General features: G+C 49.9%; 1 protein-coding gene and 2 long non-coding RNA genes across 3 annotated transcripts; 2 read left to right on the forward strand and 1 right to left on the reverse strand.

Annotated features, from left to right (window-relative positions):
* Positions 1-1,561: 1,561 nt before the first annotated feature.
* On the reverse strand, positions 1,562-4,270 carry LOC127060405 (uncharacterized). The gene is made up of 2 exons (XR_007779406.1): positions 4,144-4,270; positions 1,562-1,653 (listed from the first exon to the last, which is right to left on the reverse strand). It is a non-coding gene; the product is annotated as an uncharacterized LOC127060405 (long non-coding RNA).
* LOC127060406 (uncharacterized) lies at positions 3,960-7,005 on the forward strand. The gene is made up of 3 exons (XR_007779407.1): positions 3,960-4,205; positions 5,445-5,540; positions 6,655-7,005. It is a non-coding gene; the product is annotated as an uncharacterized LOC127060406 (long non-coding RNA).
* A 5,061-nt stretch (positions 7,006-12,066) lies between these two features.
* On the forward strand, positions 12,067-21,866 carry NIPAL3 (NIPA like domain containing 3). Its single transcript, XM_030232207.2, has 12 exons — positions 12,067-12,189; positions 12,907-13,256; positions 14,836-14,904; positions 14,992-15,163; positions 15,253-15,312; positions 15,836-15,981; positions 16,453-16,549; positions 17,566-17,701; positions 18,288-18,376; positions 19,088-19,151; positions 20,016-20,110; positions 20,574-21,866. The coding sequence occupies exons 2-12, from the start codon at positions 13,158-13,160 to the stop codon at positions 20,771-20,773; spliced, it is 1,227 nt and encodes a 408-aa protein (XP_030088067.1). The 5' UTR covers positions 12,067-12,189; positions 12,907-13,157; the 3' UTR covers positions 20,774-21,866.
* Positions 21,867-26,269: the final 4,403 nt, after the last annotated feature.

Consider the following 26,269-nt stretch of genomic DNA (forward strand, 5'->3'; position numbering starts at 1 on the left):
TACTGTTTGAGGATGGCCTCTGAGATGAAGCACAGATAAGCTGAAGGTTTATCAGCCTTTGGGATCTCTCCAGCACTCCTTCCCTTCAGATCACAAACTCCTTCTTCAGCAGGCTGGCTCTGATTCAGTGTTGATTCTGTGAGTCCTCCTACAGCAGAATTTCAGCTCCAGTTCAAACCAGTCCCACCAGGAATCCCCCAGTGCTCAGTGTCACCAGCTGAAAGCTGCAGGTCCCCTGTGCCCTGCCATGTCAGGGGAGTGTGGGGACAGCTGGCTCTGCAGTACAGATGGGGACAGATGGGGAGGGCTCCAGGCAGCCCTGGGCCGTTGTGTGCATGCAGAGTTGGGGGGTTTGGGGACTTCTCACCCCTCAAAGAGTTGCTCTGAAAGTCTGATTTTCCTGCCAGACAAACATTTACCCATGTTAGCCTCAGTTCCTCCAGCAGCACCACTCCTGATTTACAACAGCAAAAGCCATCTCAGGTGTAACTTTATGTTCCCAGCAGAACCAGGATGAATTTTGCTGGATGTTATGGGGTTCCCTTTCCCACAAACCCATCCTGGCTTTTGCAGGGTGAGACCCACGCAGAGGCTGCAGCTCCCTGAGTGTGCACTGTGAAAAGACTCCCCCTGTGGGGGTGGGATGGAGGCAGAGCCCCGGCAGGTTTTTCTCTGCGGGTCTGGGGAGTCCTGGCTGTGCCGGGCTGAAGTCCCGGTGCCGGCTGCGTGCAGGGAAACGCTGCCGGGGCAGAGTCCCCAGCCCTGCCCGGCGAGGTGGGTGTTTTGCTGACTGGCTCAGTATCGCTCATCCCTTCCAGCCAAGGCGAGTTGCTGGGAGGTTGCGTAAAGCAGAGCTCCCAAATATGTGAGAGCATTCCTGACTCCTTGCCCGGAGCCCACCAGTTCCTTTTGAAGATTGAGATAGGAGCGATGAAGGCGATTTTCACCCCGAGCGCCAAAGGTCGTGTGAAAGCAGCGAGGGTTTGCACAGGGCTCCCTCGGGAGCTGCCCGGGCCCTGCTCCGTGCTCAGAGCGCTCACTGGGCTGCTCTGGGACTGACAGAGGGGGTGTCTGGACTCGTGCTGAGCACAGGGTGTGTGACAGACCCCAGTGCCTGTCCCTGGTCAGGACTGACTCCCCTCCAGGGTGACTCCCCAGCCTCCAGCACTGGGAGTTCTCAGGAAAACACAGAGGAGCCCATTGCTTGTTTTAATTACTCAACATCTACAAACTGAAAGCTTTCAAACCAATTTTAGTTAATGATCATCTTCCAGTTCTTAGAACTGAGTACCACTAATTAGCTGCCCGTGAGCCAGCCCTGGCAGGCCAGCACAAGCCTGCTCGTGGTGAGCAGAGTCTGAGGGAAATCCTGACACAGGAATCCCACTCTGGCATCCCAGCTGGGGAGGAAGGAAAACTTCCTGAGTGCTCCTGGTGAAAAAGTGCCCACAGAGACAGAGATGCATAAAAAGGAGCAGCAGGCTGAGAGCTGAGTTGTGCAAGAGCTCTGGTATCCCCAGTGCTGGGTGGAGGGCTCTGCTCCTCACTTCTACAAACAACACCCAGTTTCTGTGTCTTTATTCGTGCTTATTCACTCCTTGCATCATCAGGCAGGCAGCTGAGGAGCTCGGTGTGTGGTGTGGCTCTGCAGGGCTGTGAAGGAAAAACAGCATCCTGTGTTTTGTTAGGACACCCACACGCGTGTCCGGAGGTGCCCTGGTGCTGTGCTGGGCATGGGAGGAGAGGATTCAAGTCAGGGAAGTCAAACCCTGCCTGCATCTGTTTGTAAGTGTGCAGAGCTTTAATAAACCTCCCGAGGGTTCCCCCAGCTCTCATTTATTTCTGCAGGTAGTGCCTTGGATTTATAGAATTAAATTCTGGGTGAGTTGGGCACTAGAACCCCAAGAGCTGTGGGAATGTCATGGAATCACCAGCTGGATAATGGCCACAGAATCAGAGCTCAGTGCTCACAGTCAGGGAGCCCAGACTTGGGATTTACCTCAGTGAGCTGAGGGTTGGGTTGGCTGCACTTTTGGCTGGGAGTCCTGGGAATGCTGAGCCCCAGCTGTGAGGCTGCCCAGGCATGAACTGCTGAATAACCAGCCTTTGGTAAAGCTGCTGCTCTGTGTCAGCCCCTGGCTGACTGAACTGTGCCTCCCTGTGGCTCTGCTCTTTGGGGCAGGCCCAGAGCAGCTCTGTGTGCTCATGCACTGCTTTGGCACTGCACAAATCATGTTAGCTGAGCCTGGCAACAACGAGCCAACGGGCACCGAGGGATCCTGCAGGATCCCAGAGCTCCGCCCCGCAGGCTCTGCCTCCACCCCGGGATGAGCTCGCCAGGGATCCGGGCAGGGAAGAAGTGACAGAGAGATGGCATTGTGGCTGCATCTGTCTCTGCCTTACCAGTGCAGTGCTGCACTGCAGCTGCCCCCTGCTCTGCCAGGGGGCTGTGTTTAACCCATTCCTCTCTGAGGTGGGTCTCTCCTCTGGGTTCCCCAGCAGGAAATTGATTCCAAGCTGCAGGATGTGTTTCTTCCATTTCACTCAGCTCTGGGTGAGGAAGGCTCTAGTGAAGCCAGAGCAAAGGGGTGCTGGGGGTTCTCATGCTGCTCTGTGCCCCCACACTGTCCCCTGCAAGTGCTCCCTTCTTCCCATCAAAGAGAGGAATTCTGCAGCTGGAATGTGTTGTACCAACAGTCAGGGATGTGAGTTTTACACACACAGAACTCACAGAACCTGTTTGTCCAAAGCCCTGACAGTCAGTGATGCTTTAATGGCCTTTACACTGCAAACATGCTTTTATTTTTTCAACCTTACCTTTAAAAATAATATTGTAAAATATGAACCAGCCAAGCTGGACAAGGAGCTGGTAGTGAGGAGTCCAGAGCTGCTGTGTGGCCCTCAGGGTGATGCTTAATCCTTCTAAGCCAAAATCTTTGGGAAATGAAGAGCTTTGGGAAATGGAAGTGCTATGGACAGCCTGTGATGTTTATTGTAAAATCCATGGATTTGCCATGGAGAGACCTGGCTGCTCCCCTCTCCAGGCAGTGCTGGAACAGGACAGGGATGCCAAAGGACCCAGCTGGGAGTCCCTCCTGCTCTCCCACTGCCTGGGACAGCAGAGGGAGCAGGCTCTAACCCAGCAGCTGGGTGTGGAGTGTTTGTGTGTTTTCTGATAACAGCCTGGGGATCTTCCCTCCTCATATTTCATTTGCCCTTTCCTCCAGCCCTCTGTCCTTATCAAATCCCTCCTGGCATTGCTTCCCTCCCAGCTTCCTTTTTCCCCAAACCCCTGATAGAAGATCCAGCTGCTGAGAGATGTAGTAAAGATTTCCCTGTTGGGTAAGGAGAGCCCTGGGCTTTCTCATGGGCTCATTCTTTTCCACAGTCAGGAATTTATTGATGATCTTAATCTCAGGCCTGCAACGTCACTGTGTGGTGACAATAAATGTTTGTGAACGATCTGCTGATGGATTTATTTGTCTTCCCATGAGGATCCCAAGGGGTGGGAGGGCTTGGGAGAAGGGAGTTTCTGTTCATGCCTTTTCATCTCTCTGAAGTGGTGGCAGGATGGAATAGCTGGGAATGGCAGTTCTGGCTTCCAGGAAGCACTTTGACAGCCTCTCTCCAGCTCATTCCCAGCAGGGGCTGGGGATATGGCCAGCTTTTATCCATCAGCTGCCTTGGGGTGCTGTGCAGACAGGAGTGTCCCTCACCATTCCTGCCCCGGGGTTCCCACATTTGGGTCTTTACCCTCAGTGTTCCTCTGGGGAGAGTTCAGGCACAAAACCAGCCTAAAGCCTTTGCTTGGGATGTGAGGAATCTTTTTCCAGGTCAGGTGTGCTCTGGCTTCTTGCTCCATGCCATGGGGATAAGAAGTGGCCCCCACATCCCAGGGTGGTGCAGGTTTAATTACTGTTTGTAAATGTCTGGGAGATCAGCTGATAAAGGGCCCCTGATCCACTGCTCCAGGCTGTTCCCAACCCACACTGCCCTTCCAGGCCCTGCCACCTCCCAACCACTTCCTGGGGACAACAGCCATCTCCTTTGGACCAGGCCACAGGGGGACACTCTGGGATCAGCCTCCTGTGATGGATTTTCATGTGTCCCATGGCAGTGGGGTGTCTTCTAGGCTGCACTCACCTGGAAGGAGTTTTCTTTGCTTCCCTGCTGGCTGAGGCTGCAGACTCTGGAATAAATCTGGAGTAAGTTCCTTGTTCCTTGTTAGGTGGGAAGTCTTCGATTGGAAGGAAGATGTTATTCCCTTGGTGAGGGAATCCATGTTGGGATGACCTACAAGACAAACAGGAAAGGGATGTAAATACCAACCCAGGCACTGAGGAAGGAGAGTGCATCCAGCAGGGAATGTGAGAAAGGAAAAGAACCGGTGTGACAGGACTGTGGGGGGAAGCTGCTGCTGGATTGGAAAGGTGCTGGGCACAACTGATTTCCAGGGACACCGATAAGGCAGCACTGAACTCAGTCCTGAGCCCAAGAACAAAAGCACCATTAGCAATTTCAGGGTATCAAACAGGAGAGCTCCCAGCTGGTGTCAGCTCCCAGATAAACTCTGTGCCCTCACCCCAGGTCTCACCCTCAGCAGGCAAAGGGCCAGGAGATCTTTTGAAGCTTGGTGCATTATGCACCAGTGTGGCTTTTCCTGAAGTCTGTGGCATTTCCAGTGTTGTGGGGTGTTCTGGTGATTCCTTGCAGCTACTCCAAAGTCCCAGGGTGTTTTCTAGATGGTCCTCCCAGCAGAGGTTCAAAGGTACAGTGTCCTGTGACACTTCAGCCCAACATGCCCTAAGAAGCTCTGGATGTGTGTGTGAAGGTGCTCCACAGGGGAGCAGAGCCAAGGTCAGCAGCACCATCCTCCCTCCCAGCTCCAGGATCACAGACATGGAGAAAGCCATTTCCCAAATTTTTCCAAATTAACTCCTCTTGTGGTTTGGGCCACAAACACTGCCAGGGCAGAAGTGGTATTGCTTTGCTTGCAGAAATGGTGAGTTTCAGAAGGAAAAAGGGCTTGGAGATGCCTTTGAATTGCCTTTACCTGTGGGTGATGACCAACAAAGGCAAACCCACATTTCAAAGCCGGATGTCTCTCTGTGAGTGGTTACAGCTGCCAGCAGCACTCACACCAAAATCTGGGAGAGCTTCCCAAGGGTAGGGAGAGCTCTCTGTGACTGCCTAGAACTTGACACCTGGCAGGAAATGTCTCTGTGTGGCTGCTGTGTCCACAATCCTCCATCACCTCTACTGTCTGATTTTGTTCAGGGCCCCAGAATTCCAGGAGAGGGAATTTCAGTAATCTGTGGTACCAAGAGTTGTGTGAATTACTCCAAATCACAGTAACATGGGACAAAATCCTTCAGATTGCCAGGATGAAGCTTTACCTCCTGCAACCTCCTCTGGGATTTAAAGCTTTTATTGTTGACTCTCAGATTGACTTTCCTAATGGACTGCAATGAGAGGAAACATCTCTGGCCAGGCCTCATCAGTGACGTGGGAGTGTCCAGTTCAAGCTGGAGAGGAGAGGGGTAAGAAAACTCCTGTATTACAGATTCAGACACAAAAAGATGATGCTTTTCCCCTTTTATCTCCTTGTTTCCTATGGTAAGCTGGTGACATGCTGAGATGTTGAACTGCCTTTGTTGTAATACAGGGTTTGGTTCCAGAGCTGAGGATGGCTTTGAGGTCTGCTTGGACACTTTTTCCTTGTTTCTCACTCATTTTCGTCCCCCTCAGTTTTAACCTGTCACTCAAAAACAGATCCTCCAGTGACTACACAAAAGTTCCTTTTTGCTGAGTGAGAGCAGTGACCACGAAACTGCAGGATCTGTCCACCTTCTTCTTCTGAGATATCTCTTTGTCTGTAGTCATAAATTATCAGCCACTGCCATCTTTTAAATAGATAGTTTCCTGTTCTGCCTCTTGTAGGTTAGATATTATCTCCCCCAGTAAATCATGAGTCAGTGATTAATTCAAGAAGGCTGTTCCCAGAAGCAAATTCTTACAATGTTAAAATTAATACGATGCGGAGCCATTATACCATGATAGAGAAAATAATTATGGCCTGCAAACCAGTTTAATCAACAGAGAACATGCTGGGGCAGGTGCTCAGCCTGAGTCACTGCAGCAGAGTTCAGAGTCCCAGAGCAGGGGCTGGGAGCGAGCAGGACTGTGGCAGCCGAGGCCCAGGACTGCTCCGTGTGCTCTCTACACACCCAAACTGGGAGGGAAAACACCTCTGCTGATGTATAAACACCATCAAGTGACTGTAAAAGCTTGAATTGCTTCAGGAGCGTGCTTGCAGGCAGTTAAGGTGTCTCAGCTGATGAGTGGCAGCTTATTAAGCTGATTAAGCTGTGTGTTCACTCCGCGTTAAGCAGCTCTGCAAAGTCATCACATATTCTGGAGTCTGCCTCAGCAGAGGGGATGGGGCTGCTCCAGGAGCACTCTGAGAGGGGACAGCTGACTGGGGAATGGCTCAAAACTGGGGAAAAACTCAAAAACTTCTAGAAATAACAAAATCCCAAAGCAACCAGAGCTACAGCAAGACACCACAGCAGGGACAAAGCAGCCCAGGAGGTGTGTGTATGTTATTATAAACCATCTGATAATGGCTAATGACACTCGGTGTTCTGTTAACAGCTCCCACATCTCAAAACACCCTGAATTCCTGTGGATGAGGGCTTACAACACCCTGCTGCAGCCTGGGCACCTGCAGGGCTGGGCAGCAGGCACAGAACAGTTAAGTGACTTGCACAAGGGTGAATCAGCAGGACTTGAGGAACTCAACCTGAAGGCAGGTGCTGAGCTGCAGGAACTGACACAGCCCCACAGCAGTGCCACCAGGTGAGACCCTGCACCCCCTGAGCCCAGCAGTGCCACCAGGAGTGACCCTGGCACAGCTCCACAGCAGTGCCACCAGGTGAGACCCTGCACCCCCTGAGCCCAGCAGTGCCACCAGGAGTGACCCTGACACAGCCCCACAGCAGTGCCACCAGGTGAGACCCTGCACCCCCTGAGCCCAGCAATGCCACCAGGAGTGTCACCTGCCAGTGCCTTTTTTAGAGTTAGGGTGGCCAGAACCAAACCCACCATTCCAGCACCACCAGTGCTGCTATTATTGTATTTCCTGTTTTGCTTTCCAAGTCACACGAATTTTATGCTTTAATTTTAACTGTGCATCGAGGTAGGTGCCTTCAGAGCTTCAACATTTTAATCCTTTAATGTAAGCCTCCTGTTGCATGGAAAGCTGAGTGATTCTGGGGATGAGGAAGATCAAATTTCTCTGCAGTCCACAAGGCAATTTGTACAGACTGGGAGCCACAGCACATCTAAAATCCCACCTGTAACTTCTGAGCTGGGCCTAATTAATGCAGCATGTGGGCAGAATGCTTTATTTGCAGTACCACACCTTTCCTGCCTCCCTTCTTTTCCTGGGCTTTTCAAAAAGAGGACTGGGCAGGATTCTATTTATAGAGCCAAATAAATCCAGCCCTGCCTTGTTGTACGTGATCCCTCCAGCTTTTCAGATGTGGTCCCAGGAAGGGCTGAATGCCCTTCATGTCCTACTTCTGCCAATCCCAGTGGGAACTGGAAGGTCTGGGACCATAGGAGATAAAAGAATAGCTTTATACTAACACAAATGTGAAATCATTCCAGTGTGTAGGATGAGAAGAGCTGAAGTTCCTGGTCTTTAGGAACATTGTGTGAAATTCATGAAGTGTCTTGTCTGTCAGTTACCAATGGAAAACACTCTGGAGGTGCTTTGGTTCCTGTCCTGGTGGCTTTAGAGTTGGATTCTGGCAGTGATCCCATGTCCCCTCCCCAAATGGCACAGGAGGCAGAGAACAGGGAAGGCCTGGGATTGAAGAATGAGGAATGGCAGCTGAGGGGCAAATGAAGCAGCTGGGGCATAATTGCACTCATACAGACACAAGGATGAAGGGATTTAACTGTGCTTGGCAGGAGCAAGAAGGAGCAGGGAAGAAGCCAGGCTCAAAGAAGGGGAATGAGTCAAGGGCAGATTAAAATCCCCATCCAGATGGAACCTGTGCTTGGCTACAGCAGCAGCAACCCTGGAATGACTCAAACCCCTCAAGGAACAAGCAGGAATGGCTGGGAGGGGAATGGAGGCTCCTGCTCTGCTTGGCCTTTCAAAAGGCTGAGAGGAAGAGTGGCAGGGAGTGGGCAGGCAGTGCTGGCTGCTGCAGAAGGTGCTGATTTACAGTGAGATCACAGGGAACTCCTCCTGCTCCGTTTTCCTCCCTCAGCTGAGCTGTTCCTGGCTGCATGCACGGACAAGTGGAACGGTGCTACTATGGTGCTAAAAATAACAAACCCCAAATATGGGCCATTCCATGAAAACTGGGAGAGCTTTGCAAGGAATCAGTCTTCTGGTGGATTCAGCCTTTCCTGTAAAAATACCCCTCGAGTTATCAAGCAGCAGGGATTTGAGCACAAATCACCTTTTCCACTTGTTTTTCTTTGTGGGAAAGCATTTCAGAACAGACCAAAATTGGAGATGTGTGCTGCAACTCTGTGAATTTCAGCAGAGCTTGCTCTGACTTGGGCTGCTCCAAAATTACAGGAGATTTCTGAAGATGTGGTGTCTGAGGGTTCATCTGCAGGGAACAGGATCCTGAGCCAGCTGTTCCTTATCAACAACCAGAACCAGAAGAGAGCCTGCACTGCCCTGGCCACGGGGTCCATCTCCACATCTCCACGTGGCCCTGCCATGTGCTCGAGGTTGTCCAGCCCGTGCCTCATGGCCAGCAGGGTTGTGCTGAGGGAAGCAGGACCTGCCCAATTCTGCTGGAGCTGATTATTAAAATTGCAGCAGGTTTTCCAGAGCAGCTGATAAAAAACTGCATCTGCAAGCTCCTTCTGCCCTGGTGCTGCCAGGCTTGGCTGCTGCTGCCCAGCCTGGAGGGCTGGATGCAATCCCTGGCCAGCCATTGCAGCTCCTGCTGGGCAGCACCTTCCTGACTCCTTGCAGGACAGCACGTGCTGGGAAAGGCTCTGGAGCCCTTCTCCCCTCCTGTGCATCCAGCTCTGGGTTTGGCACATTCATCATCACCTCGGTGCTGCTGAGAGTAACTGGAGATCAGGCACCTCCACACCCTTGGAGATTCAGCTCCCGCACTGCTCAGAGTGCCAGGAATTGTGTTTGGGTGATGCAAGGGGCACTGTGCTGCCAGGGAAACCCAGCAGCAGCAGCTCCCAGCCCCAGTGGCTGGGTCCTGCAGGGATGTGTGCAGGCAGGGGTGAACTGGCAGAGTGACACAAGTGGGTCAAGTCACCTCTTGGGTGTTCCAGGTCAGGCACTGAGAGACAAATAAGCTCCTTCCAGTGCCTAAATTACAAGTGGGTAACTTCCTGTCCTGGCATTTATCCCTGACTCAAGGAATGTGCTCCAGAATGGCTGAGGGGGACACAGCCAAGTCCTTCAGCTGGGGAAAGCGAGTCAGCAGCCCCCAAAAGGCCTGGTGTTGGTGTCTCAGTGCCTCCCCTCGTGACCTGCTGCAGGAACTCTTCTCCAGGGATAAAGCCTAGGAGAGAAGCAGCCAAGCCTTTGTGTAGTTTGTGGTTTGGCCTGCTGCCCACTCTGCCCTTCAAGCAGGAAATTCTCAAAGGGAAGGGAGTGCTTTGAGAAGCTCCCTGCAGACTCTGCCTGCTCTGCTTTAGTCACAGCTCAGCATCAGGTCAGCTGGCTCTGCTGGAAGCTGACCAGGCAGACTGATGGCGCCTACACAAAGTCTTTAAGCAACTTCTCCACCTTGATCATTTTCCCCTCATCTTTTCTTTGTCCTTTACGTCCTTGATTGCTGTTATTCAGCCCTGAGATAATGCACTCCTGATATCCCTGAGATGGGAGAGACAAGCAAGGAGCAAGAGATCAAAGCAAGGAGAAGAAAGAGGAGATGCTAAAGGCAGGAGAAGAAAGAGGGGAAGATGCCAAACATTTCCTTGATCTACCTACTTTCCATACCCGGTACCGAGTGTCAGAAATCCTTCCTGTAGGTAATTTTGGGAGTTCTGGGCTTACCACGTAGTCCCCAGACAGCGGGAGGCTGTGGAAGAGCATCCTCCTTCCCTCAGCTGGGGAAGCCCAGAAGGCCCTCGGCACCTGCGAGTGCTGGCTGGGAAAGCGCGGCGGGTTTAACGCATCCTTCTGCTTCCCTCTGCTGGTGAAGGAGAACGGAATTCCCGAAGCCTTGGGAAGGGCAGCAAGGCGGGGAGAGGGGACAGCCCTGGCGGGATCCCCGCACAAGGATGAGCTGCACCGAGGGCTGGAAGAAAAGCCAGCTGTGCCTCCTGGGGGGCTCAAACACTCGGGACAAACAGGGCCAGGGCTGCTGGGTGGGACACAGGGAGGTGGCACAAGTGAGAGCGTCCACCTGAGTCATTTCCAGGCTTAAACCACTCGTGTTGCATTGCCATTTCTCCTTCTGTTATCAGTTGTGATTATAAAGTTAATTTAATGACCTTGATCTAAATTCGTTGCTATTTTTGTCACAGAACAGGATCATTAGCAGTGGCAAAAAAAAAAAAAAACAAAAACAAAAAACAACCCAACAAACCCTCATAAACTTCAAACATTTTTGGTTATACTGAAATCCCTTTGACTGAGACTTAAACCTCTTTTTTTCCCCCCAGTTTGAGATCCCTTTCCTGTGGTGTTTATAAGGAAATCTTGAAACCTAAGAAGAGCAGCCAAGGATAATAACACTGAATATAGAGATGCAGGAAATATGTGAACACAACAGCAGCTTTCCTTTGAAATGGGATGTGTAAGATGAAGGCAAATCCAACATTAATGCAGCATTCCTGCCAGAAAACCAGCAGTCACTCCTGCATTTCATTTCCCTGGTTTATTTAAAAATACCTTTGGAAACACTGCTGTTGATGAATGTTTTGTTTGATTGAATTTCTTATTCCCTTGTGCTGGTTTATCCTCAAGAGGAAGAATTTTGGACCAGGAACTCCTCTAACCCACTGTGACTATAAATAATTCCAGATACCCCTTGATTTGCTCCAGGAACGAACCCTGGTTGTGCTTTGAGCAAAAAACCTTGGCGTGGTTGATGTTTTCACCCTTCAGCTCTGCACTCACTGTGGTAAGTGCTGTTTATTTTCAGGACATGGCAGCGAGTGGTGCTGTTCTGCCAGAGGTACCTCGTGCTCCGCAGCATCCCTGAGCTGGAAGGGCGGGGATCGGGCCACAGCCCACACGTTCAGTGTCACGACTCAGGGCAGAGCCGGGATTTTGTTTCTAAGCTCAGGCCCGGCTCTGAACGTGCAGCAGGGCCGAGGCTGCAGAGCTGGCTCAGCTCAGCCATGGCCTTTGCTGTCTGCATTGAGAGAAGCGGCGCTCGGGGGCGGGAGGAGCCCAGCTGAGGGATGAGGTCCGGTCCTGAGGCGCCACCGGAAGTCGCCTCACGCCCCAGCCCCGCCCAGGTGAGGCGGCGTGGGGAGCGCTGGGAAGGCGGGTGGGTACCTGAGCGGATGAGGCGGCGCGGGGGGCACCGGGGAGATCCCCGACCCCGCTCAGGTGCGGTCTGTGGGCTGTATCTGCCCGTTCCTGCCGGTATCTGCCCGTTCATCCCCGGCCCTCGGCGGCCCCGGGATGCGGACAGCCGGTTACCGAGACAACAGCCGCCTCAGCTCTCCTCCAATCACCGTGCCTGTTACTCTGAGCAGGCGCCCAATCACAGGCGAGCTCTCAGCGCCACCGCGGCTGGTTTAAGGTGGCTCGGCGGAGGCGCTTTCCGCATGCGCCTTAAGGCGGCTCCGGCTGCTGTTCCCGCCACCGGGAGCCGCGCACACGGGGAGGGCGGAAGCAACGGGTCCCACCGGCACAAGGCGGAGGACGATGCGGGGCCGCGGCTGTCCCTGCAGCTCTGGGCCGGGAGCGCTCAGGGTGGGGCCCGCCTCGTCCCGCCCCAACCGGGCGGTGGAACGCCGCTTCTTCCGCCCGGCCCTTCAGAGCCCTGCGCCCATTGGCTGGGCCAGACCCCTCCTTCGCGCGACACCCAATCCTCGCCCTCACCTTGGGACCGGCCCTTTGATTGGCAGTGCTGAAGACCAATCGGATGCGCCGAGCAGGAAGCGGCCGCGGCGCCCGACCGGGAGCCGGAGTTGGAGGCCGGGGCCGGGCTGGGGTCTGCGGCGGGGCCGGTGAGTGCCGGGGCCGCGCCGAGGGGCAGGGCAGGGCCAGCTGCGGGGCCGGCGCCCCGGAGGGTTTGGTGGGAACAGCCCGTGTCCCGGCCCGGGGCTGTCCGGCGCTCTGCGCTGTCCGGCAGGGTCGCTGGCGGTGGGAGGGGGATTTGCTGCCCTGTCCTCTCACCATGGGTGGCTTTGCCCTTCCATGGCGGCGCTGCCCCCACGCTGGGGCTGCCCGGGGCCCGCTGCGGCGGGAGGTGACACGGGCAGTGTCCGGGTTCGGGCCGGGGATGCTCCTGGCTGACCCCGGCAGGGCTGAGCGAGCCCGGGACGGTCGCACCCCGCGGGATCCGCTCAGACCGGGCGGGGGCGATGCCGCTGCTCCTCAAACACTTCAGCGAGCCCGGCCCTGGGGAACCGAGGAAGGAGCTTCGGGCAGGAGGGACATGAAAAGCAGAGCTTGGAGGACTTGAGAGCCTTTGTGATGTTGTTAAATGCCAGCTGAGTGTGTCACCCCTGCGGCCCAGCCAGTTCACAGAACTTGTCAAGCAGAGTCTCTGTGGATTTCTGTCCAAGGCTTTCTAGGAAGACATTTAAAATCTTCTTTTCTTTTTTATGTGCAGCTGTGAGTTTGATTCCGGGGCGTTTCTGTGCCTATCCTTCCTTGCAGGTTTTGGACCACTGATTTATTTGATCTAATTCTTTGGGTTTTATTTCTTTTTTTCCCCTTAGATTCATCTTGAAGGAACATGGCCCTGCTGCCTCACTGAGTGGCTGGAAGCAGTGGCTCATCGTCTGTGGTGGCCACCCCAAGCCAGGGCAGGGAAGGGGAGCAGCAGGACTCCGCTGTGCTTCCCTGAACTTGCCCATGGGATGGATGGCAGGGAGCAGTACCAAACGTTGGTTCCAGCAGAGTCCGTGTCTCTTCTTTAAAGAGAACTTCCAGCATCAAGAAAGCTGAAAAGCAAAGAAAAAACCCCAAAATGGAAGGAGGAAACAGCCCCGGTCTGCAGCTCCAGCAGCTCCCACTGGCCACAGCAGCAGTTTCTGTGCAGCCACACACAGACTCCTTCTCCTACAAGGTCAGCTTCCCACCCCAGCAGGGAGGTTTCCATCCCCTGAGGCCCTGATTCCTGGAGTGAGCTGATGATGCTGCTGCTTTGGGGTTATTTTCTGCAGAAAGGGCTCTGTCTTTGAATTCAGCCATTCCTGGGCTGTCATATCCTGTGCTTAAGAGAGAGAGAGAGAAATTCTGTGTCTGCAGAGCAGAGGAGCTGGAGGAAGGCGTGGCAGGGGAAGGTGTGGAGCTGTTTGGCTGCAGTGATTCCCACAGGTGCCCTTTCAGCCTCAGCCATGCAGCAGTAACAGAGCAGAGGTTCTGCTTTGCTCTGTGTGTTCAGGTGGTTGAACTCAGGGGGTGAGCCCACAGCTGGCTGGGACATGGGGCTGTAATTCCTCCTTGTTCTCCAGCTGGGAGCAGATAAATTCCCTCTGAATCCCTGATTCTGAGGGTGCTCAGAGAATCTCAGCAAAAAGGGGTTTTATTTTCCTTTGAGACCACAGTCCTGGGCCCTTGTGGAGTTCACCCAGGTGCTGTTGCCTGAGGCTGTCACAGCCCAGAGAACTCTGCACTGCGGTCACACAGTGACATCCTCCTGCCACCTTCTCTCTCTGTCCTGGGATCCTCTCTCAGGTGGTTTTGAGTGAAGCTCTTTGGGTGAATCTTCTTTTTGTGCATTCTGATAGAAGGTTTTGTTCTGCTGCTACAAATTTGAAATCTGGAAGTTCTTCTGTGTGTGAGAAAATCAAGATTAGTCCATTTATTCCTGTTCACATCTGAATGTGAGCTGGGTTATCCCAAATCAGTCCAAGTAAGGACTGGGCTGAAGGAACACTGCTAATGACATTTAATGAGGTTTAGGCAGTTTTGGGAGCACACAAATGTTTGGTGGCCTCAGGCTCTTCTCTTCAGTCCTCCTCTGCATCTCCTTTGTGACTCAGCCTGCTTTACATCCTTGCTTCATTTCACATTCCATCTTCAGAGCCTGAGAATTGTTGCTGAGCTTTGAATGCCAGAGCAGAAGAGGTTGGGAGCTGTCAGCAGTCTCCTGTGACTTTGAGAATAACTGGTTTATACAAAAAGCAGATTAAAATCTGTGATAATTTGGCTTCCCCATCACATGGGCTGAATCAGTGAACCAGCAGCTGGACGAGTGGAGAAGAGCAAAACAGTTGGGAAGCAGAGGTTCCTGATCCATTCTCTGTCGAATTCCAGGGCAATAAAATCTTCATAAATGAGTGTTCCAGAGGCAAGAATGAGTGATGGTGTGAGGCTTTTTTAGCCTTATCTTCCTCCTCTCTGAGAAACTGCAAACTAATTGAAGTCTCTTGGAGAAAGTGGCTGTTGAGTCTTATCTTCCACCTGAGTTCACAGGTCTGGAGCACTTATCTGAGCTGCCCCAGATCAGCAGGAAGGGAGGAAAATAAACAGCTTTTATTGACAGCTGGGTGTTGGACCAGATGACCTTTAAAGGTCCCTTCCATCCCAGGCTATTCCATGATTGAGGAATGGTTTAAAAGTCTGCTTTCCTCTAGAGTGTGCAAAGCCCTCTGGGTTCCTTGGCTGACTTTAGGAATTGTGTGTTCCCTTTGGCTTTGCAGGAGAACTTGATTGGGGCACTTCTGGCTATTTTTGGGCACCTTGTCAGCAGCATCGCCCTCAACCTCCAGGTGAGTGCCCTGAAGCAAATCCTCATCCTGCACTGAAATCAACAATCAAACACAGCAAAGCTGCTTTATTTCTGTGTTCTTGCCTAGAAATACAGCCACATCAGGCTGGCAGGCTCCAAGGACCCCCGGGCCTACTTCAGAACCAAGACCTGGTGGAGTGGGTTCCTGCTGCTGCTGCTGGGGGAGCTGGGAGTGTTCTCCTCCTACGCCTTTGCTCCTCTCTCCCTGATTGTGCCCCTCAGTGCAGTGTCTGTTGTGGGTAAGGAGGAAGGAGCCTGGGTGTGTTCCTGTGGGAGATTCCTGACTCCAGAATTCACTGTTTCTCTCTCCTCTCCTTTTTTTTCACAGCTAGTGCAATCATAGGAATTATATTTATTAAAGAAAAATGGAAGCCCAAGGAATTTTTGAGTAAGTTCCACAGCTCCTTTTCATTTTTCCTCTGTGTTTACAGTTCATCACACACAGCATGGGCCCTCAGGAATTATAATTACAGGGCTGGCAAGGTCTCATTAGCACCTCCTGGATGAAATCTGTCATCTCCTCCAGTGTTTATTACAAATGGAGATCTTTTTCCTGGCTTGTGCCAAATCCCCTGAACCTCACAGCATTTAGAAACAGGCTGAAGCTGCAGCACAGGCACAAGGGAGTGAGTTCCATGAACAGGGAGGTGTTTGCAGAAGGAAAGGGCTGTGGGCAGTGCCAGGCAGGATCACAGATCTTACAGCTTGATTTATTTAGCAGATGCCACCTGGTACCAACTTTGTCTCAGCTCCCACACCCCCACTGCCCCTGGTGGCTGCAAGATTTTGGAGGTGGGGCAGGAAGGGCTCCCAGAGGAACATCCAGTGATGGTGCTGTGGGATTAATTCATGAATTGCATGCACCCACTCCCTCATTAACCCTGTGCTCTCCTGTCCTGTGCCTGCCCAAGGGCGCTACGTGCTGTCCTTCGTAGGCTGTGGCCTGGCAGTTGTTGGCACTTACCTGCTGGTGACATTTGGACCCAACAGCCACGAGAAGATGACAGCAGAAAACATCACCAGGCATTTAGTGAGCTGGCCATTCCTGCTGTACATGGTGAGGGGCCATGGAGGGTGGGGGTTTCTCTGGTGGGGGTTTTACTGGTGCCTGAATCTGGGCTTTTTCCACACTGACTTTCTCTGGGCCCTCGAATCTCTTATTGAAAATCCCATGAAATTGGTGTTTTAAGGAAGATAATCTTGGCACTGGCCCAGGGATCACTTGTGGAAGCTCAGTGCAGAAAGCAGACTGAGAACTCTCCTGTGAATACTCAGTCAGGACTATTTGATCAGCTGCTTTACCATAAATCCAACACCAGCAGTGCCCTGGGTTTCCTGTTCTGCCAGAAGCTGCTGAATATCTCCTCTAACTGGAATCTGAGATGATGCTGAATTTGGTCTGTAATTGTGTGGGATCCCCATTTCCCTTTGATTTGCCCTATTCTAATCTTTGATTGCCTCAGAATCTCATTTACTGCCAACTCTGTGTGCTCTGCATCTCTGATATTCTCATTTCTCTCTTTTGTAGCTTGTGGAGATCATTGTGTTCTGTCTGCTCCTGTATTTTTACAAGGAGAGAAATGCAAACTACATTGTCATTATTCTCCTGCTGGTGGCTTTGCTGGGTAAGTTGATATCTTTAAACAGTAAATTGAGGCATGCAGGGGATTATATTGATTTAATTAATGCCATGAAATGCACAAATTTCCTCCAGAAATGTTCCTGAAGCTGATGTTTTGGATCTTTGCAAAGAACCTTTGAACAATTAAGGCTTATTCCCCATCAGACAAATAATCTGCCAAGCACAGAAAGTGCAGGTTATTTATGAGTGTTCTTAATTTTCATCTGGGCACACAAAGGGTGGCATTCAGTGGGTGAGTAGGCCTGAGCCAGTGGGTAAAGAGAGGGTTTGACCCACAAGGATTGTCTTAGCTCTGTTAAGATTTGCTGTGTGCTTAAAGAAATGAGGAATTCTCTGCTACCCCAGCTTGTCCCTGTGAAACTGAGTCCTTGGTGATCCTGATATCCCACAGTGGGATCCTGCAGTGATTTTGGATTTAAACATTTAATGCTTTTTTAAAATGGAAACAGTAATCAATTAAACTTTTAAAAGGATGAGTAATGGCAAGTCTGCCATGCTGAAATCTGTGTCACAGTCCTCAATTTTGTTTATGCACCTTCAGTTCCTGCAGTGTCTTTTCTTTCACTCTTTTTTGGTTTTTTGAGCTGTTTGGGGCTGGATTTCAGTGGTGCCTCTGAAGCTCCATGAACTACAAAGCAACTGCCCTAATTGTGAATGGCCCAACTTTCAAGAAAGGAAAGTTCTTCCTGATCCTTGTTTTGGAGACTTCTTTGGCTTTATGAACCAAACCAAATGGAAAATTGTATCCTCCCATCCTGTAACTGCAGAACACTCTTTACAACACCAGTAAATGCTCCCAGTTCTGTAGCTGGAGAAGGGTTCAGTGATTACTGGAGGTTGCTGTGCTGGGTTTGTGGGGGATAGAACGGGCAGAGCTGGTGGCAGACAGGCAGTTTGTGTGCCTTGTCTGGCCTGGCAGGAGGAGGGGCAGGTTTTTGGGGGTGCTGGGGTGGTCTGCAGCCTCCTGCAGCTGCCCCAGCTGAGTGTGGTGACCCCCAGGTTCCATGACCGTGGTGACAGTGAAGGCTGTGGCTGGGATGATCCTGGTGTCCATCCAGGGCACCCTGCAGCTGGACTCGCCCATCTTCTACATCATGTTGGTGTGCATGGCTGCCACGGCCATCTACCAGGCCACGTAAGGACTCCTCTCTGTCTCTGCAATCTCTGGACTGTGGGTCAGGGGCTGTTTGCTACCATGCCAAAAATGCCCATCAAAATGTAGAATTATCTATTCTTTCCTGTGATCTGTCCCAGGGCCAGGGGGGGCTCTTTGCTTTTCCACAGAGTGACACTGCCAGGTGGATTTAATGCCACCATTCAAGTGTTTGCCAACCAAGTTTAGGACTGAAATGGTGGCCAGTCAAATGCAGTATCTGCACTGCCTAAAATCAAAGTGCAGGATCAGTGTTGTTGAAAATGTGTCTATTTTTAGGGGCTTTTTCCCCCTTTGTACTTGCAGTAACATAAAAAGCTGGTAGCAGCAGGGATAAAAGGCTTCTCAAAATATGAGAGACACTCTGGCCCTGAGGTTGGGGCAGTAATTTCAGTGCAGCCAGAAACCTCCCTCTTCTGTTCTTTTAATTCTTTCCAAGGCTTGCTGCTGCTGCTGTTCAGTGAGAAAAAAGAATGAATTTCCTTAAATTTATGCATCACTTTTGAAAGGTGTTTCCAAAAAAAGGATCCTTCCCAATCAGCCCCTGTTGCCTGTGATTGTGTTGCAGGTTTTTAGCTCAAGCCTCCCAGCTCTATGACTCAGCTCAGATCTCCAGCATTGGCTACATCCTATCCACCACAGCAGCAATCTCAGCAGGTAACTGCACAAACCCTTCTAAAAACAGGGCAAAAGGTTTTGGGAAATAATCCTCCAGAAGAAGGTGAATACTCAGCAATATGATGACTCTTATTTTTTGTTATCTCTCATCTGCACTGGCTTTGTTTTTTTTTTTTTCTTTTAAAAATGTGAATTATCCCAGTAGAGTGTTAAAATTTTCTGTTCAGTGCTGTCATTTTGTTTAAAGTGCAGGGGAATTTATGTTTGAGACTATTCCTCATTCAATATGTGTTCTTATATGTGCAGGTAAAATCTTTCCCTGATATTTATTTTTTACTTTGTTTTCTTTACATTAAAAATGTAAAGAGCAGGAGGCAGAACACGTGTCCTGCTGCCACCCAGGACACCAAGGACACTTCTAGAATTTGGAGCTGTTTGTTGTTGTTTGGGGTCAAGAGTTTGCATCTTTTTATAGTTAAATCCAATTTGTTTCATCACTCCAAAATAGTCCCTCTTGTTTTTTGCTGCACAGGTTCATTTATATCTCTGTTAGTGACACCAGCAGAACTATTTTGGTAGTGAAACTCAAAAAGATTTGTCAATAATTTGTGTTAAAATAGAAATCAGGACACCTATTTTCAGATCATTAAATAAACAAAGGTGCTGGCTATAAAAATAGGCATGCTGGCTGATGTGGGTTCTGGCTGAAGGTGGAATTGGGAAGATGTAATGAATGATTTCCTTTTCAAGGAGCAACTTTTTACCTGGACTTCATGGGTGAAGATGTGCTCCACATTTGTATGTTTGCACTGGGGTAAGTGCTCCAGGTTTCTTTGACAGAAAGCTGTTGCTTCATGTGGCTCAAATTTTAAAAATACAAATCTGTTTTGAAAACACCTCTCTGTCAGAGCAGAGAGTGGCCCTTAGAGATCAGTGATGTGTTTGGAAAAAATCATGTAAGCCTTGGTAATGCACAATTACACAACAATTAATCACTAAATCCTGGGGATCAGCTGGGGTGCTCAGCATATGGCTTGGTTTTCAAGCTGCCTGCTCATGAATCTGGAAGAATTGTAAAATAACCCTAAGAGACCCTCTCTGGGAAGCTCATTTCAGATTCTGCACCTTCTCTGAACTGTTTCTGACTTCTGGAGTTTTTAGAGCATGGAGAAGGCACAATGCAGATCTGATCAGTAAAACATTTCCTGTGTAACTCAGTGTTTGGGTGTAATTACCTCTCCATAATCAGGGGACATTCTCAAATGGCTTTTAGATAAGTACAGAAAAAAATCCCCAAACAATTGGGAGATCATTGTTCTGAGCTGCACCTTGCTCTGTGACTGTTGGTGTTTACAGGGAGCCTTGGAAAGGTCAGGCTGCTAAATCCTGGAATCCCATCAAAGCAAAACCAAATGTTGCTATGCTTCCTTTCCCCTGCAGTTAGCCAAGGTTAATTAATTAATTAACATGAAAACTTTTCCCTGTGGTTGATAAAGGTGAAGTTGTGCTGGTTGCTGGGGGTGTTGCAGTCTGCTCAAGGGGGCTCAGCTTGGACAGTGCCCTGGAATTCTGCCTTGGCAGTGCCTGAACTGCAGCTCTGAATTCTCTAGGGAGCAACAGGGAATATTCTGTGCTCTTCCTTGCCAGACATCTCAGTGATCCTTTCTCCTCCCTCCAGGTGCCTCATAGCATTCCTGGGAGTCTTCCTGATCACAAGGAATAGGAAGAAGCCTGTCCCCTTCGAGCCCTACATCTCAATGGATGCCATGCCAGGTGACCAAAGTCCAGGGCTTCATCACCCTGGTCAAGAGCTGGGCTGCACAGGGAGGGCTCAGGCTTTGGCTCTGCTCAGAGTTGGGTGGATCAGGCACTTGTTATCTGAATATGAACTGGTTTGAGCACGTGCTTGGGATTGGGCTGGGTCCAGCAGGAAGAACTGATTTTTGGGGATGGCTCAGAAGTGAGGTAGAGGAGCAGAAATCTCTTTTGGGAAGCACAGCTAAGCTCTTTGGTGAGCTGTAAGAAAGATCTGCAGTACTTGATAGATAACTGAGAGCCATTCCTCATTCACTGGGAGCTTATTTCTCCATCAGCTGCTCCAGTGCTGAGCACAAACCCATCCTGTCTTTGATTTAACACAAGCAGCTGATGAGCCTCAGGGCCTGCTCATTTCCTGGCTGAACAGAGAGCAGCAAAAATGCACTTTTGTCCCTAATCTGTGCCTCTGCTCCTGCAGGCATGCAGAACATGCACGACAAAGGGATTGCAGTGCAGCCTGACCTCAAAGCCTCTTTCTCCTACGGTGCCCTGGAGAACAACGACAGCATGCCAGAAATCTACACCCCAGCCACGCTGCCCATCGTGCAGGAGCAGCACGGCCCCAAGGGAGTCTCTGCCCCTCCCTACAGGGTGCTGGAGCACAGCAAGAAGGAGTGAGTGACCTTCAGGGACTCACGGGACTCGTCAGGAGGTTGACCTTTATTTATTTACCTGTTCAAACAGAAGCGAGCGTCAAGCCGACCTTGAGAAGAGTTTCAAGCTCATCTCGAGCTGAACTTTCCAGGCTGATTATTAAAATAAACAACTTTTTCTAGTTGGGAAGTTGAAAGCACTTGGCAGGAAGCAGATCCCAGTTCTGCATGGAATTCTGCTGGCTGGGAGTGTGGAATGATGGACTGGTGAGTGCAGCACTGTGGAACTGATGGGAGAGGAGATGCTGTGGAAGTGACTGTGCAGTTTTCAGCCCTGCTGGGAGTGGTTTTATCTCCAGACAAGTTTTTAGGAGCTGCTCACAGAGAGAGGAGGACAGGATTTAATCTTTCATTTACAGGGACTGTGACAGATTTCCAGGAAGGCTCTAAATCCTGGTGTGAGCATGGAGCTCCCCTGACATGGCAATAAATGGAATTGTTTTGAAGCACCAACACTGGAACTCACTGTGTCTTTAGAGCAGCAGAACTGGTGAGAGTGAACACTTTATCCCTGCAAACCACCAATTTTGGGCACTTCTGTTCTGGTGTTGAACACGAGCACTGAGGATGGGGGTTGTTTTTAGGGCACCACTGGATTATATGGCTTAGAATTTTCTGATTTCATAGCAGGAGCTTCAAGTTGGATTAAATGGTGCAGAGGCAGCACTATAAAGGATGAGGACAAGGAGAAATGAGAATGATGTGACTGTATCTGGTGGGAAATTTATGTAATTTTGGACAAAATCTGAATTCTTTATCATGTTTATTTATTTTCTTTCTGATTGAGGCAGGATTTCCAACTCTAGTGGTCCCAACTCCTTAAAGGTGTTGAAGTTGCTTAGTTCAAAAGCTCAGATTAGGTGATGTAAGCTGGGGTCCTCCCCCTTTTTTTCTTTTAAAAAAAGGAAAAACAATACTTGTCTACTATTGTGGATGACCTAAGGAGAGAAGTTGCCCAGCACTCACTGAGGCCTGTGAGGATAATGGAGCTTTGTGTACTTTGATATTTGTCTTTCCAGCTTCCAGGAGATGGCCAGGAGCTGATACTGAGGGAGAATGGACACAGGGGGGGACAATGGGACACTGTCAAGTGAGGAGGAGAGAGTAAAACATTCACTGGTTATCCTGGCACTTAGATAGCACTGGCTGCTCTAAAATTGGGGTTTTTTTCCTAGGAAACTGAATTTTAAGTCCACTCAGTGTGGTCTGGGCTGTCTGCACAGCAGAGTCTCCAGAACTCTGGAACTTCATTTGAAAGGAATAGTGCTCATATTCTGTGTATTTTTAAGTGAGTCCCTCAATACCAGGGAGTTTGGGATTGTCTTAGATTTGGAATAGTGTCTTTCTGCATTTATTTATTTTTATTTTTATTTGTTAACTTGACTCATGGCCAGTTTCTGTTCTCACTACCAGAAATTCCCAACAACTCCCCTGACCTGTACATGACTATTCTAGGTTCTTGTTGTTGTAAATGACAACAGAACTGTTCCTTTACATTTGTTTGCTTTGCCAGACTGATTCAATCTGGGCATGCTTTGGATTGCTTTGGCATTTTTGTGCAGCTTAGAAAAATAACCTTCCCCTTGCCCAGGGGAGGTGCCCTGGGGCTGTGGCCAGGTTTCCTCACCAGCTGGGCACAATTCAGATCTTATCAGTGGCATCCCCTGCACTGGAACTTAGGAAACCTCAAGAAATAACAGCTTTCCTTTCACCCTCAATACTTGATTTGTGATTAAGCAAGATAAGGATGTTAATGGGCTCCTGCTGCCAGAGCATTCATTTGCTGGGGTGCAGTGACACTGATTTAGTGCCTTTGGATGTGGCCATCGACTGCTGGTGAATTTATGGGCAGCCTTTGTTCATTAACAATGCAGAATGAGGCACTGCAGGGAGGCTGAATGGGAAGGGCACAGGAATGCTGCCTTCCCTTATCTCTTCCCATTTCATCAACCTGTTCTGACCTATTGCTTCTGCAGCCACAGAACACAGAGTCTGAAAACAAGCTGTGCTACACCACTCACTCCTTCCATGGCAATATTCTCTGTGCTTAATTAGGTGGTATGAAAGAATTCAGGAGGGCCTAAAAGGCTGCTGACACCCAGACCAGGATGGTCCTGTGTGTGCCAGTGCACTGTCCCAGCTCTCAGCAGGCTTTAAACCCAGCAGGTGACTGGAGCACAGACTTGGCAGCCATGGATCCTGGTTGGGGTTTTCCTCCTCAGCACAGCCCTGAGGGATGGACACAGAGCTGCCCTGAGGTGGCTGTGCCTCCCTTGCAGGCTGCTCTCTGGCCTGTTCAGGGCTGCTTTTGCTGTGAACTCCCCAATTCTCCCGAGCCCAATTCCTGCCCTTGCTCTCTGCACAGAGCCCGCAGGTGTCAGCCCTTCTCTGAGTGAAACTGCCCCCAGCCACGAGCTGAGCTTTTGTGCTATTGTGTGGCTTTGGCCCTTTCTTTGCAAAGATTCTAAAGGCAAGCCTTGCTCCAAAGCTTTACATAACCATGTTTTATTTACACAGGCTCTGTGTGCTCAAATAATTCTACTTAATAATGACAGTTCCCTTTACCTGCAGCCACAGGCAAATCTTCCTTTGTTTGCTTCTGGAAACTTCCCTGCCAAAGGCCTCCACTGGAGGTGGTGTCTATTTCTACAGCACATCAATCACAATATTTTTGATCACTGTGCCACAGCAGTGGAGCCTGGGGTGTTCCTTGGCCATGGGCCTCAGCTCCACAACTGATGTAGGGGTAGGACTGAGGGACTGCACCTCACTCCTGTTTGCTGCTGCTGTTCAACACTGGAATCTTAAAATGGGGTTGGTTTTGTTTGTTTTTTATTTTATGCACGCCCCTCTTTCTTGCTTTTTCTCCCAATCTTCCAGCAAATGTTATTTTATGCTCTTCAGCCTAAGAAAAGGCATGAGCAGGGCCCAGAGAAACCAAGTGTCTTGTTTAAACTTGCCTGAAGGACTTCTGTGTTCTTTCTGGCTCTTTCAGGAGTGAATTAAACTCCTCACCTCCCTTCTAGTCCAGAGAAGCTGAAACAGGAAGGGTTTTGCACCCTCACACTGAGCTTTTGGCAGAATATTTGTTAGTCTGAGATGACAGTGGCCATGCCTGGGACTGCAGCAAATATTTACAGCTGAGCAGCACAGGAAGGTTTAAAGGAGAGGAGCTCTGTGCCACATTCCAGGGTGAACAATTATTTAAGTGTTGTCCAGCACACTCTGATCTGTGAATGTCAGCACTGCAGGGCTCATGCATGACCCTGCACATGGCACAGCACCCCCAGATTCCAAATGGAAGGGATTTCTCAGCACCTGGAGCTGCTCCAGCACTTTGGTGAAGGGGCAGCTCCTTGGGTTCATCCCTGCCTTCCTCAGCCAGTGTGAGCTGACACCTCTGGCCTCCCCTCTGTGTGGCTTCTCGATGCACCAGAGCACTTAAACATCCTCAGTGTGTATTTTATGTGTAATGGACTCTGTGGAGCACAGCTGAATGTATAAAATGATCTGCCTACACCATTCTCTTGTTCACATTAAAATGTGTAAATAAATCAAGCTTTACACTCTTGCACTATAAAGGATAACTGCTTCATTTTTCACAGGCAGTGTTGCATGTCTGTTTAATTCTATTTGTCTTTCAGGTGAGACAAATGAAACCAAACTTTGAATAAAAGATTATGCTAAAACCTATGGAATTCTGGCTTGCTCCATGCTCCTGGTAGAGCTTTAATTGACCAGAAATGTCTTGGGAGAACTTGGCAGGATTTAGGTGACTAAAGTCTGTATTGAAAGAGCTCTCTGTCTGTTTTTAACAGGACACTTGTAAATGAAATGCAAATTGTTACAGCATTACTAATGCTCCCAGCTTCACAGGAGTCTCCACATAGTTGGGGTCAGCTGTAGGAATTGTGCAATTTACCTTTAAAACTTCCTTTTACGGGGCTTTGAAAAAATATTTCGCATTTAATATTTTGAAGAGCTTGAAATTATGATCCAAAGAAAGGGGTGGGGACACAACCCAAACTCACTGTATTTTTGGTGGCCTGACTAGTGATGTTTTTTACTGAAATTGAGCTTCTCTGACACATCTGAGCCCCCTGAGAATAGCTGGGAGTGCAGCTGTGGCAGGCGTCATCCCTCAGCCACAGGGAACTGTGTCTGGGGTACAGAAAAGCGGCAATTTGGCTTAATCGACTGCTTGCCAACCTAATTAACACTCACCAGATGGGTTTGCAGTCCATGGGGAGAAGCAGAGGATAACCCTCAGGATACTTTTAATTAAATGTATCTCTTGGGGTCCCAAACCACAAAGGGGGAAAAGACAAACAACCCAAGGGCAGCCTCGGTGTTAGAGCTGCACTTCACTGAATCCTGGATTCCCTAATCCCCAGAATTTCTGACAGAAGTGGCAGCACTTTGTTAACATTCACCATTGCAGGGTTAGTGGGTTACATTACAGGTGTTCTAAGTGCTGATACAAAGATGTGCCATTGATGTCAGGAGTGTTACAGGAGTGCTACAAACGAGGTGTTATTGCAAGAGACAAAGTATTTTAAATGCCACTGAAGTGGACACAAATGTTGCAGTTAGTGGTATTAACGCAGAATCTATTGTTGCCCAGGGAGGAAAATGTGGTATTGAATCGATAAAGCAGGAGATTACAGCAAGGGAGGGCTGAGGATGGAGAGTAACCTGTTACACCTGAATTTGCACTGCATCTGAATGGCAGAATGCCTTTACCTGGACAGGAGAAACTGATCCTACCTTCCTGAAGTGACATCTGCTGGGCTGTTTTCTTAACGGGGAAAGGGACAAATCACCTGGTAGAGAAGCCCAGCTCAGCACCTCTATTTCTGAAATTTAAAAGAAAATATTTCAGCCACAAAAATTTCACTACTTATACCACCAACCCACGCTGTCTTCTGTCTTTCCAAGCGAGGACGAAGCTGTTGAATTCAATATTAGTGTCAGTGAAACTCAATAGTTTTGTGTGGGTTTTTTGTGAAAAACCAAAGAAACGATGTTGGTTTGAGCTTTCTTTATAGAGCTAAACGTGCACAGGCACTGATGTATCACCCAGCTCAGATGATGGCTGTCTGAACCATCTCATGGCTGGATTAAGCTGTGATTTACTCTGAGGAGGACACAAACTGTCACTGTTCCCAGCTGGCAGCTGGCTGAGGCTGATGGCAGAGCCATCCCGATTAATGCCAGGGGAAGAATCAAAGAATGCCAGAATGGTGTGGGTCGAAAGGGACCTTAAATCTCACCCCATCTCACCCCTGCCATGGCAGGGACACCTTCCAATGTGCCAGCCTGCTCCAAGCCCCGTCCAGCCGGGCCTTGGACACCTTCAGGGGTCCGGAAGCTGCTCCGAGGGCGATTTGCAGCATTTTACAATAAATTCTCATCGCTCTGAGCTCAGCCATTCCCACAGGGACCCTGGACGGCCTCTCCT

Source organism: Serinus canaria, chromosome 23 (genome assembly GCF_022539315.1).
Source record: "Serinus canaria isolate serCan28SL12 chromosome 23, serCan2020, whole genome shotgun sequence".
Taxonomy (NCBI): domain Eukaryota; kingdom Metazoa; phylum Chordata; class Aves; order Passeriformes; family Fringillidae; genus Serinus; species Serinus canaria.